At 42.8% G+C, this 12302-nt stretch overlaps 1 protein-coding gene across 7 annotated transcripts in view; it reads right to left on the minus strand.

Moving 5' to 3' along the window:
- The window catches only part of CACNA1G (calcium voltage-gated channel subunit alpha1 G), a 205551-nt gene that overhangs the window by 58971 nt on the left and 134278 nt on the right, over positions 1–12302 (minus strand). For all 7 annotated transcript variants that reach the window (XM_072112368.1, XM_072112366.1, XM_072112369.1 and 4 more), the window contains exons 11-15: positions 7650–7835; positions 6459–6573; positions 5716–5871; positions 972–1040; positions 692–767 (exon numbers count right to left, since the gene is read on the minus strand). In XM_072112368.1, the coding sequence (XP_071968469.1) occupies positions 692–767; positions 972–1040; positions 5716–5871; positions 6459–6573; positions 7650–7835 (602 nt within the window). The remainder of the gene's footprint in view (positions 1–691; positions 768–971; positions 1041–5715; positions 5872–6458; positions 6574–7649; positions 7836–12302) is intronic.

Here is a 12302-nt window from a genome sequence, read left to right on the forward strand (position 1 = left end):
TACCTCTTTGTATTATTCAATGGGTGCCACTCCACTGATTCTGGTGCTTTTTTAAGTTTCTTCTCTAAGGCTCCATGCACAAGTCCACATGAGCAGACGTGTGCTGGAGAAGGAGGGGGTGAGCCTGGCTGTATCGGAAATCTGGGCAGGAATAGGACCTGCCCTATCGGTGACGGTGCAGCCTCCTAAGTTCCTGGTCACAATGCACCTCTATGGCTGCCGTTTTTTGCGGCTAGCTCATGGCCGCCATTTGCAGACATGTGCATGGAGCCTAACCCCAACTGTTTCCGAGGAATTTGTGTCATTAGTTTCGGCACCAAATATGTTAATTAGGCTCTCTACAGTCAAATGGGTGGTCCCAGACTCCAGCAAATAGCCTTCCACACCGGCCCACTTGTCAGTAGTGAACCTAAAACATACATGATTGCTTAGAAACTGTGGGGGCTACCGAAAAAATTTCAACAGCATCAGAATCAGCAAAGAGTAACCTACTAAAGAGATGGAGTAATTGAAAGTGGTGAAAAGTCTCCTTTAAAGAAGAAATCATCGCTATGAGTAGCCCTATAAGTACTTATTGATGTTGGTGGACTTGGTCCATCCATGTATAACAAAAAAAAAATATGAATATGGGTTATTAAACCAAATTTATACTGTAGTGATGTGTATGGTATAGCTAATAATTCTTACTCACAAGACACATTGGAAAGGCTTTTACGCATCGCACATTCATCTGGAGCACTTTCAGAGCCAGACAACGAGCCGCCACCCTGAAAGGTAACAGGCAGGGGAACTGTTAATTCACGTTTTTTACTCGTTTTTAAACCTACAACTTGACCCCTGTGCACATGCATGCTGCATACGGCACTATTAGCTAGTATCTCTTAGACCACAGTTATAAATACAATTTTAAGAGAAATTGTCAGAATTTAAAGGGGAAACAACATATGGGTTGGAAGCATGCGTGTGCTCACCACAAGCGAGTCTATAGGCAGGTGTATGCAGCTTAAGTGCGCACTCATGTCTTCCCTCTTCGCTACTTCCTGCAAGAAAACGTAAAATTTATCCAGTATTTGCTTAAAAAATAATATAGTTGTTATATAAGCCGAATCAATTAGAGAGAAAATTACATTAAAGGGGCTTTACGAGGTTTAAAGGGAACATATAGGGGATGATTTATCACATTTTCCTTTTGTTTCACTGTAATTTGCACACTTTTCTTGCCTTTTTTTGCGCCCTATTTGTCCTTATAGTCTCAGCTCTTTGTTAAATGCTGTTTTTTGCAGCCTTTTTAGGGGTAAAATATTTTTTTAAAAAGTGCAAGTTTCTGCACAACTCATGTGCATGGTCAGGACTGGTGTGTTTGTGCAAAATTATGTGAGCTGTTTGAGGTGCAACTCAGTGTTAAATCAGGCACAAACATCTAGAATTAAGGAGAAATACAAAGAGAAATTAGGCGCAAACCAGGAAACTGCTACACAGCGACCTCCGGCAAACTGCTCTAAAAAGTCACAAGAAAATGCCCCAATGCGCCCAAAAAGTCACTAAAATACCAACCAAAAAATGTGCATGAGATACATCTGCCCCATTAGTGTTGTAGGTGAAGTGTCCTCCATCTTAAAGGAAATCTACCAATTCAAGCATGATAAACTAGGGGTGATAATCTTATTATATTAATTATCTTTTCTTTTAAAATCAACTTTTTAAATTATGCTAATGAGCCAAAAGTACTATGGGGGATGTTACCTGGGTGCCTCCCTACTCCCTACTCTGGCTTCATAGACTGTAGTACTGTGCAGTGAAGCCAGGGTGTAATATGACTACTTCAGGGAAGGGAACGGGGGACGAGGTATGTATAAAGTTTGTCGTCGTCCCCCCCCCCCAATTGCTTAAAAATCCCACAGGACGATTTGAGACACTAAACCACTGCTCCATAAGGACCGGTGGGTGGTCTAGTATCCAAATCGTTATGACAAGTTCCATTTAACAAGTTTTGAAGCTACAGCACGGAGGAGCTCTAGTAACACCTCCCCCCCAGGAGCCATTCGGGCTCATTAGCATAATTTTAAAAGTTGATTTTAGAAGGAAGGAGGCCATGAATAACAAATATAAGAAAATTACCACAGTCCCGGTGCCTGGATCTATGAGTAATGTCCCTGGTTTATCATCATGGATTTTGATGGTAGATTTCCTATAAGAGTTCATTATTGTAAAAATCTGGGGTGTAAAGAAACCTTCACTTTTCTTATGTTGCAAGGCGCATCATTTCAGAGTTGACCCAGGAGCTGACAGTTTCCCTAAGAAATTTGCTTGCAAATCTTTTAGAAGCCGTGTGATTTATCACTTTTGTAATGCGGGCTCATGTGCCTATGTTTCCGGTGACATTGAGTAATTATAGGACTACTTTACACCTTGTAATAGAGGGACATACAGGCAGCTGGAAATGTATGGAAGGCAGGGGATGAATCATGGACATTTTTATTCATTTGTATATGTAATCCTATATACAGTAACATGAAAGCAACAGAGCAGGTTAAAGAATATGATATCTTCTCAGTAGAGATGAGCAGATCCGGCGGTCAGGTTCGGCGCTGGGGTATGGCCGCCTGACCCGGACACATTGTTGGATCGGATTGGTGGATGAACAGACGCCCCCAGCAACTAGCCATGGCTATGAGGTCCCTTGTATGTGGCTCTTCTACCATTGACGTGTGAGAACCACTCTCACCGCTGATGACAATAAAGACTGCACCGAACGCGAAAACGGGCAGGAAAAGGTCCATATCTATCATGGCAAGTGGCTCATACCATGTGCATGGACCTCAAAACATGTTTGTGTGCATGAGGCCTAAGGCCGGTCAGACAAATGATGAAATTGAGAAACGAGAAATTGCTGGTTCAGTCTCAGCACATGTGAATGGGGTTTTATTCCATCCACGAGCTGTTTTGAAAAACTGAAATCATTTTTGGTTGTTTTTGCAGCTGCCGACCCACCTACCCCCAGCCGAACAACCACTGGAGTTGCTTGAGTATCTTGCTGCAGTACTTATTATTGAAGACGGACTTCCACCAGGATGAAGGATTGTAAACCCAGCATACTGACATACTGGTGTGCGCCCCCCTCTGGCAGGATCTGCTGTTCTTTTAGCTTCTTATGTCCTGGTCTGTACAAAACAAGGCTTTTATAATTAAGCAAATGTAACTGAGGGGCTCCAGACTCCATATATGTTAATTAAGTCTGGAGCCCCTTAGACTCATTTGCATAATTTAAAGTTTTTTTTTTTTTATTAAGGAAGCTTAAAGACAAGAGGGGGCACACACCAGAATGTCAGTGTGCTGGGCTTACAATCCTTTCCTTTAATGCTAAACATGAATATTTTCATAAAAATAACACGACATTGTGAAAACAAACGCCACTGTTTCGGTATCGTACACAGTAGTAAATACCAGCGGATGTAAAGTGCAAGAGATTTCCCCACCAGCCCTATAAATAATGAGCCGAACCTCTCCGCCAATGTAAACAATTACAATAAAAGCGACACCCAAATCGCCCTAATTTATAAAACATGAAGTCTTTTGTAGGAACGTAAAAGTATCCGCTAGAAATAAGCGTGCGACGGGAGCGGGTGATGAATTGGGTAAGTAATGGCTCTTGTTGTTATGATAAACAGTCAGTGTCTATGGCGGGAGAGCCGCGGCTGACGCTTCCATACACTCAGCACAAAATCATTTCCCACTTGGTGGAAACTGAATATAAATGATGTGAATGTGAAATGAACCGGATTAGCCGAATAACCGGCGCGTGGCATTTATAAAGTACACCGTGAGACGCTCGACTCTACGGATCGTGTGTGGTCCTCCTTAATAAGGCAGGAAAATATGTCCTTTATAAACTAGGCACAAGATTAGGCACATTAGAAATAGCCAACTATGCAATAACTCAGAATTTTTGGAATTATTAACCTATTAGATCACTTTATATACGGAATGGTTGTCGTTGAATGTTAGAAGTGGTTTTAGCTTTGTGCCAAGGTTTTAAAGAGGTTATTCAGTTTTTTGTTCGAAATACCCCATGGGGTCCCTTAATGGGAATCCGATGGAGTCATTATTGCACCTCCAACACTTCCACTGTGGACCTAAAAAGGGGTTAGGAAAAAAAAGTGTACCTATCCTGCTCGGATCGGGAAAAAAACGACCCCCCCCCCCCAAAAACGGATAACGGATTTAGTAAGCAAAGCAAATCTACAGTGAAAAGGAGAAACTTTCACCTTGCTTTATGGGACTCAGATGATGAACTTTGTTAAAGATTTCCCAACATTTGGGGATTTAGGAAAATCTGAAACTTTTATGATTCAGCACACATTAAAAATCAGAGCACCCCCCTGTAATCACCTTAACAAATCACCGAGAATTGTGAGCTATAGAATTCCTTCATTCGGTCCATTGGGTGCTGTCTAATAGACAGTCAGGTGAGTGGCAAGGCTGAAGAATCCACATCAACGGCGCGTCATCACTTGGAAGGCTCTTTATTGTTATTATTGGTAAAAGGAACTACGCGTTTCGGCGCTGTACTAGCGCCTTCGTCAGGTTCAAAAGGAAGGCGCTAGTACAGCGCCGAAACGCGTAGTTCCTTTTACCAATAATAACAATAAAGAGCCTTCTAAGTGATGACGCGCCGTTGATGTGGATTCTTCAGCCTTGCCACTCAACTGTTTCAGCCGCGGGATAGAACATCGGAAGCCTAATCCTCATGGACCCACAGGCAGCGCATCACATCAATATACTACATGCTAGGCTACAAGGTAGCCACAAGGTGAGCACCACATAACAGTCTTTTATACAGTCTTTGTAACACTTTGGTTCTCTCCTTCTTTTCTCTGATTCAATGAATCGGTCCACCCTCTGTCTAATAGACAGTCAGATGTTGCTCTTAAGATGATGATGGACTCTTCTATATCCATTGTATGGTGTCATGGGTACACCCATGCTCCGCTGTGTGCCTGTCCCTGACCCCCTGCCCGGACTTACCTCTCCTGGCTTCTGGCTGTCCTTAGGGTCCCAGTGTATAGGCCGCATGCCTCCTTCCTTCCAGGCCGCGCGCACCCGCTGCTAGGGCGTGTGCGCCGACTTCTCAGGACTTAAAGGGCCAGCCTTTAAATCCCAGCCTTTATAATCCGGCACCTCCCTTCCTTTCTGGCTGGATCTTCAGCATTCAACAGAACTTCCAAGGTTTCCACACCTCGCTTCCCATAGCGGTTCCTGTTGAAGTGATTGCCCACCAGCGTTCAACATTGGCAATGCCCCGTACAGCTGAATGGTAAGGTGTCTGGGTGTTGGACCCTCATCTATCGGATACAGATATCCTACAGTATTTTGAGAATGAGTCAGCCCAGCCCGGAAGACCCATTTAACAACTACATAGGTAAAACGAGTTCTATGTCTCACTTGCCTAACCCTGATAGATAGTGAGGTTTCCACCCTGAAAGGGAGACCCTGCGCATTTCATTTAAAATAATCATCAGAGGATGAGGAATCCATTAATGAGAGTAGTGTTAAGTCGCATAGAAAAGCAGGTAACAAAATTCTTGGCCATACAGACAACCAGCTTGTTGGTGTTACACATACTGATCCACACGACCAAGAATTTCCATATTTATGTCCTGCTTGACTTTATAACTTTAAGACCTGTTTAAAATTTGCCCGTGACACAAACCTTACCTCTGTCTGAAACCCTTCCACAAGAATAGCCACCAACAGGTTGAAGAGGACGTAATTTCCAAAAGTCATCAGTGCGATAAAGTAAAGCGCTGCCCATGAAGACGTAGAGGCCATTCCATTGTACAAGACTTTGTTCCAGTCTTCCTGTGTTAAAATCTAAATTGACCAATCACATTGTTAGAGTGATGTGGAAGAGAGTAATGTATTGATAGAGCGATGTTGAGGAGAATAATACAGTGATAGAGCGATGTTGAGGACAATAATGCAGTGATAGAGCGATGTTGAGGAGAATAATACAGTCATAGAGCAATATCAAGGAGAATAATGCAGTTATATAGTAATGTTGGGGAGAATAATGCAGTCATAGAGCGGTGTCGGGTAAAATAATGCAGTGATAGAGCGATGTTGAGGACAATAATGCAGTGATAGAGCAATATCAAGGAGAATAATGCAGTTATATAGTAATGTTGGGGAGAATAATGCAGTCATAGAGCGGTGTCGGGTAAAATAATGCAGTGATAGAGCGATGTTGAAGAGAATAATGCAATGATAGAGCGGCGTCGAGAAGAATAATGCAGTGATACTGTGGTTTTAAGGAGAATAAGGCATTGATACAGTGGTGTCAAAGAGAATAAGGCATTGGTAGAGCGAAGTCAGGAGAATAAGGCATTGGTAGAGCAATGTTGATGAGAATAATACATTTATATGACATTTGTGTATACTATTTGTATACATTGCAATACCTGGAATACCGTGACTGTAGCCCAAAGCAGAGAGTCAAAGTTCTTCCTATCTGGAAGTGTGTCTCCATCCTTTTCTGATGCAAATTTGCAGCCAAAAAGATGCATTCCTAGGATGCTGGAACATATATAAAAATTAAAACTATTAGGCTACCATACATTACAGTTGGGTCAAGATTTAGGTGAATTATTAGTTAAAAAGAATATATGGAAAAAGATACAATATTTGACCATAGACTTTATTCTTTTAAAAAACGGAGTCCCTACTGGTGAAACCTCCCACGATAAGACCTGAGCAACTGATGTCTTGTCCACCTTTTAATCCATAATCAGGCAATCCAACGAGATGACTTCCCAATGGCTATAACATAAGGTAAGTTAGATATCTTACCCAACTTACACCAAAGAATCTTCTCTACGTCCTGCATCCCATGTGTCCCAAGACCTGTCATCTGATACCACTACTGATGGCAGGACGTGTAGGACATGTTCCTCTTTCGAGAGCTAGAACGTGGTGGAGACCACTAGAGGGGGCAACTATCAAGACCATGAAATTTGAAAACCACGGTTTTAATGACTCCAGCAATGGCATAATGTCCACCTAATTTATGAAGAGGCACAAGCCTTGTCGTAAACTGTGTGCATGTCCTTAGAAGGCCATCTACGGTACTCCAGGAAGGGGCAATCATAGATTTTTGTGGCATCAAAGATCAAACCTCCAGTGAAGGTTGGTGGTCCACCTATTCCCTGCAATCACTGCACCTCCTTTAATTTTTTTGGAAGTGGCAATGGTGGTTGACTAAATTTCAGCACAGATATTGAACAGAAATTCAATCTCCATGGCACTGGAGGACTAGCATGGGAACAGTTGGGGGTGACACTGGAGAGGTGTATGAGCTACCGGCTACCCCATTGTTATAATACTTGGAAAATCCCTTAAATATATAAGAGGCTGATGGGCCCCAGTGCAGTCTGTGCCAGGCCCCCGACTATAATGTATGGTTTATAGTAATAGTCTTCTCATATGGGAAAGTGACACCATAAGGGCCCCCTAAACCTCTTGGGCCCTGGTGCGACCACACTCAAGTTACGCCCCTGGTAAAGGGGCCATTGGTAAATTTCATGGTTGGTTCCTGGTTCTAATACAACCCTCTTAATCCTACTCTCTCTTTAGCAAAACCATATAAGACCTACCTGAATATGAAGATAAAAAGCATCAGCAGCATGCAGAACGTGGCCACGTTGTCCATGGTCTTCATTAACACCACTAGCTGGCGCTGCAGCGCGGGCATGAAGCGCACTAACTTCAGGACCCGCATGAGACGGAAGGTTCTCAGGACAGAAAGACCACCGCCCTGCTGCCCGATGATTTCCCAGACGCTATAAAGAAACACATAACTGATTGGTTATTAAAAATTTGGATTAAAAAAATAAATAAAATAAAAAATAAAGAATAATTATCATATTATTATTATAAAAATAAAGAAAAATAAAGAATAATTTTCATATTATTATATATTATCATATTAGTATTGTATTATAATATTATACTATTAACTGCTGCAACAGTAACACATTAAGTTAATTAATTTTTTTTAAAAAAATTTTTACACCGTCATCATCATGGCACTAGCTAAATTTTAGTCCATTTTGGGCAGTACATCCCTTTTTCAGCATTTTTTTTTTTTTAACTAATGAATCACATGTTGTCATTGAGCTAAACCCTGGCACAGTAATCAAATGTGTGGAGCCAAAAAGGAACCAATTTATATAAAGCCCAAACAGGGTCAATCCTGGATTTATCTGGACTTGTAGACACACACATGCGTCGTATGTGAATCACACTGGAGCCGCGATGGTACTTGACACCTTTTTAGATTTCTACTAAGGTTTCCCCTCAACAGATTAAAAAAAAAAAAAAGGTATAACAAAAAAATTCTCCAAATTTTAAACAATATCTTCAGATGATCTAAAAGCGAATATGTTGTATAATAGGATAATATCGATACAATACAAAATGTTGAGCAAAGAAAATGTAATTATTTACAATTTAAAATTCATTGATAGGAAGAAACGTATTATATTTTAATAAAAAATTATAAAATAATTTCAGTACCTAAAGGGTTTCCTCCCAAACACTTCTTTGACCTATTTTTTTCTACAAGCATTTAGATTTTTGGGGAGAGAAATTTCAGGCAATTTTTGTGCAGTTTTTGAAGTTTTTTTTAGCAAGCTGCGGATTATAGAACTCAACTAAAGTGAATAAAAACATAACAAAACATCAAGCATGATAAACCAGCATAGATCCAGGCACAGTGAGTGTGGTAATTTTTTTATATTGTTATGTATGGCCTCCTTCCATCTAAAATAGACTTTTATAATTATGCCAATGAGCCAGAAGTGCTGTAGCTTCACAGGTTGTTACACTGTGTAGAAGCACGTCTTCCCCCCACTGCATGAAATGACATCAGGCAGAGGGAGGGGGAAGTGCAGTGGGAGCAAGAGAGAAGGTAAGGCAGTGTGACAGCCTGTGAAGCTGTAGCACGGAGATGTTCTGGTAACACCCACAGGATGTTATAGTGAGCAGAGCAGGTCTTCCTGCTGCTGCTAGATTACACTGGCAGAGGGAGAAGGGAGAGAGCAGGGAGAGGGTGAGACATGTTCTGCTCATTGTAACAGTCAGTGAATCTCCAGCACTTAGGGGCTCTGGCAATGCCCCAGAGCCCTTCTGGCTCATTAGCACAATTTTAAAAGTTGATTTTAGAAGGAAGGAGGTCAGGGATAACAAATATAAGACGATTGCTACAGTCACGGTTCTATGAGTAAGATTTCCTTTAAACATCATCTGACTGCAAAAAATAAAAAAAAAATAATTAAATTAAACACAATATGTGTGTCCAATGTCTCCCTCGGCTCCTTCATTCTCCAGTGAGCTGGAGAAGATGGTGGCGGAGTCACACAGTGACTGCTGAAGAGAAAGTCCTGAGGGAGGGGGAATGAGGGAGCTGAGTCAGACAGTTACTGGTGAAGAGAAAGTCCTAAGGGAGGGGAAAATGATGGAGCTGAAGGAGACATTGGCTGAGACAAACAGTGACTGCTGAGGAGAAAGTCCTAAGGGAGAGGGGAATGAGGGAGCTGAGGGAAACATTGGCTGAGTCACACATTGACTGCTGAAGAGAAAGTCCTGAGGGAGGGGGAATGAGGGAGCTGAGTCAGACAGTTACTGGTGAAGAGAAAGTCCTAAGGGAGGGGAAAATGAGGGAGCTTAAGGAGACATTGGCTGAGTCACACAGTGACTGCTGAAGAGAAAGTCCTAAGGGAGAGGGGAATGAGGGAGCTGAGGGAAACATTGGCGGAGTCACACAGTGACTGCTAAAGAGAAAGTCCTGAGGGAGGGGGAATGAGGGAGCTGAGTCAGACAGTTACTGGTGAAGAGAAAGTCCTAAGGAAGGGGAAAATGAGTGAGCTGAGGGAAACATTGGCGGAGTCACACAGTGACTGCTAAAGAGAAAGTCCTGAGGGAGGGGGGAATGAGGGAGCTGAGTCAGACAGTTACTAGTGAAGAGAAAGTCCTAAGGGAGGGGAAAATGAGTGAGCTGAGGGAGACATTAGCTGAGACACACAGTGACTGCTGAAGAGAAAGTCCTAAGGGAGGGGAAAATGAGTGAGCTGAGGGAGACATTAGCTGAGACACACAGTGACTGCTGAAGAGAAAGTCCTGAGGGAGGGGAAAATGAGTGAGCTGAGGGAGACATTGGCTGAGACACACAGTGACTGCTGAAGAGAAAGTCCTAACGGAGGGGGAATGAGGGAGCTGAGTCAGACAGTGACTGGTGAAGAGAAAGTCCTGAGGGATGGGAGAATGAGTGAGCTGAGGGAGATGGTGACTGAGTCACCCAGTGACTGCTGAATAGAAAAATCCTAACAGAGGGGGGAATGAGGGAGCTGAGTCAGACAGTGACTGGTGAAGAGAAAGTCCTGAGGGATAGGAGAATGAGTGAGCTGAGGGAGATGGTGACTGAGTCACCCAGTGACTGCTGAATAGAAAAATCCTAACAGAGGGGGGAATGAGGGAGCTGACTGAGATGCTGAAGAGAAAACACCCCCCTACTAAGTCTTCAGGCAAGGTTTCAGCTAGTTTTTAAAACTGAATTAATAAGAAAATTTGAAATAAATATTTTTATAATAAAAACTGGGAAACAAGTGAGAAGACTTCTGTGGGAACTTGGTTTAACCTGGATGGCAGATTCTCCAAAAATCTTAAGATTTCATTTGTAGGATAGAAATAAGGCATCACTATGACGCAGAGCATTTCTTCTGTGGGTAAAACTAAGCTATTATCATGACATACGGGCAGCCAATTAACACTCTCTTTGAATTCCCTCCTACGTCCTTCAGCCAATCACAGCACGCGTCTTTCGATAACACAGAGGTATAACCTTCAGACTCGCGGTGCTTTGTGAACAGGGATTGGCCTGCCCTGCACGGACACTGAGGCCTGTACTGTGTTGTTCATTGAATTATTTAGTTTTTTTTTTTTACGGAAACATCTTGTAAATTGTAGAATCATTACTTGTCTTTGGGGAAGCAAAAGTTTCTGCCAAAGACTTGCTTAAGACGCAGACTATGGTCAGAGCGTGCTACTCAAGTGTAAAGTTGGCAGTGCAGTGTAAGGACGGGGACAGAGAGTGCTGTTGTATAGATGTGAGGCTGGAGGTCAGCACTGCGGGGGGGATAAATAAGGCCAGAGTTGCCGGGGTCAGTATACAGTACATCAGACGTGCTGCAGGCACAACATCTGCTGCTCATACACGGCAAAGCCGGTTACGTAAGACCGGAGTAATGACGTGGGGCTTGCTCACATACACTCGAGTAAACTGGTGACAACACATGCTGTAGGTCAAGTTCACACTTAGTAGAAGGTTGGTAGATGGTCTTCTAGCAAAAGTTGAGTTTTTAGCACTGGGAATTAGAAAAAAATAGGCCAAAAACATCAACATCGGATTAGGCCCTGATAGCAATGAGCTCCTCCAATTGGTTGGTTCCACCTGTTTATAAAGCTTGAAGATCCAGAAGAACAGCTCTTCACCACCACCACCCACCACTAGACACCCACCCACCCTTCTTGCCCTAAAAACTGCCCTGTGGCCACACCGGTCCACTCTATTTCCACCGAAATGTACAATCTTCTTCATCCTGGAAAAATTTGATGCTCTAATACACCCCTCGTTTCTGATATTGGGGCACATTTACTAAGGGTCCGCATGACGCATTTTTGTCAGGTTTCCCGACTATTTCCGCTTTGCGCCGCATTTAAGTGGGTTTTTTTGGCGCACGCGATCGGGTTTTGGCGCAATCGCGTCGACTTGCATGCGACACAAATCGGGGGGTGTGGCCAACAGACAACCCGACTGATTCAGACTAAGCGCGGGATTTACAATTCAAATTTTGTCGCAAGACAATGCACTCACATACACCGGGAAGAAGAAGGTGAACTCCGGCGGACCTGAGCGGGGAAGCGACAGATGCAGGAAAATGGACGCACGATCTTGAACAATCGCGCAGAACTTCATCCTTGTCAGAGAACGTACCTCGGGGATCGCGACAGGACCGGGTAAGTAAATCTGCCCCATTACCTCAAACTTAGAGATATACAGGACCAGAACAACACAGACAGAAGAGTGCTGTCCAATCTATTTCAGAAGCAACAGCATAGCCAGCTACATAAAGGAGTTGCACATCTCTACAGCAACAACACTGAAAATTATTTATAAATACTATTGAGGAAGTTGCCAAATTTAGAATGAATATGACCAATAAAAAAAAAAAATCAGTGCAAAGGTATTC

Source organism: Engystomops pustulosus, chromosome 6 (assembly GCF_040894005.1).
Source record: "Engystomops pustulosus chromosome 6, aEngPut4.maternal, whole genome shotgun sequence".
NCBI lineage: Eukaryota > Metazoa > Chordata > Amphibia > Anura > Leptodactylidae > Engystomops > Engystomops pustulosus.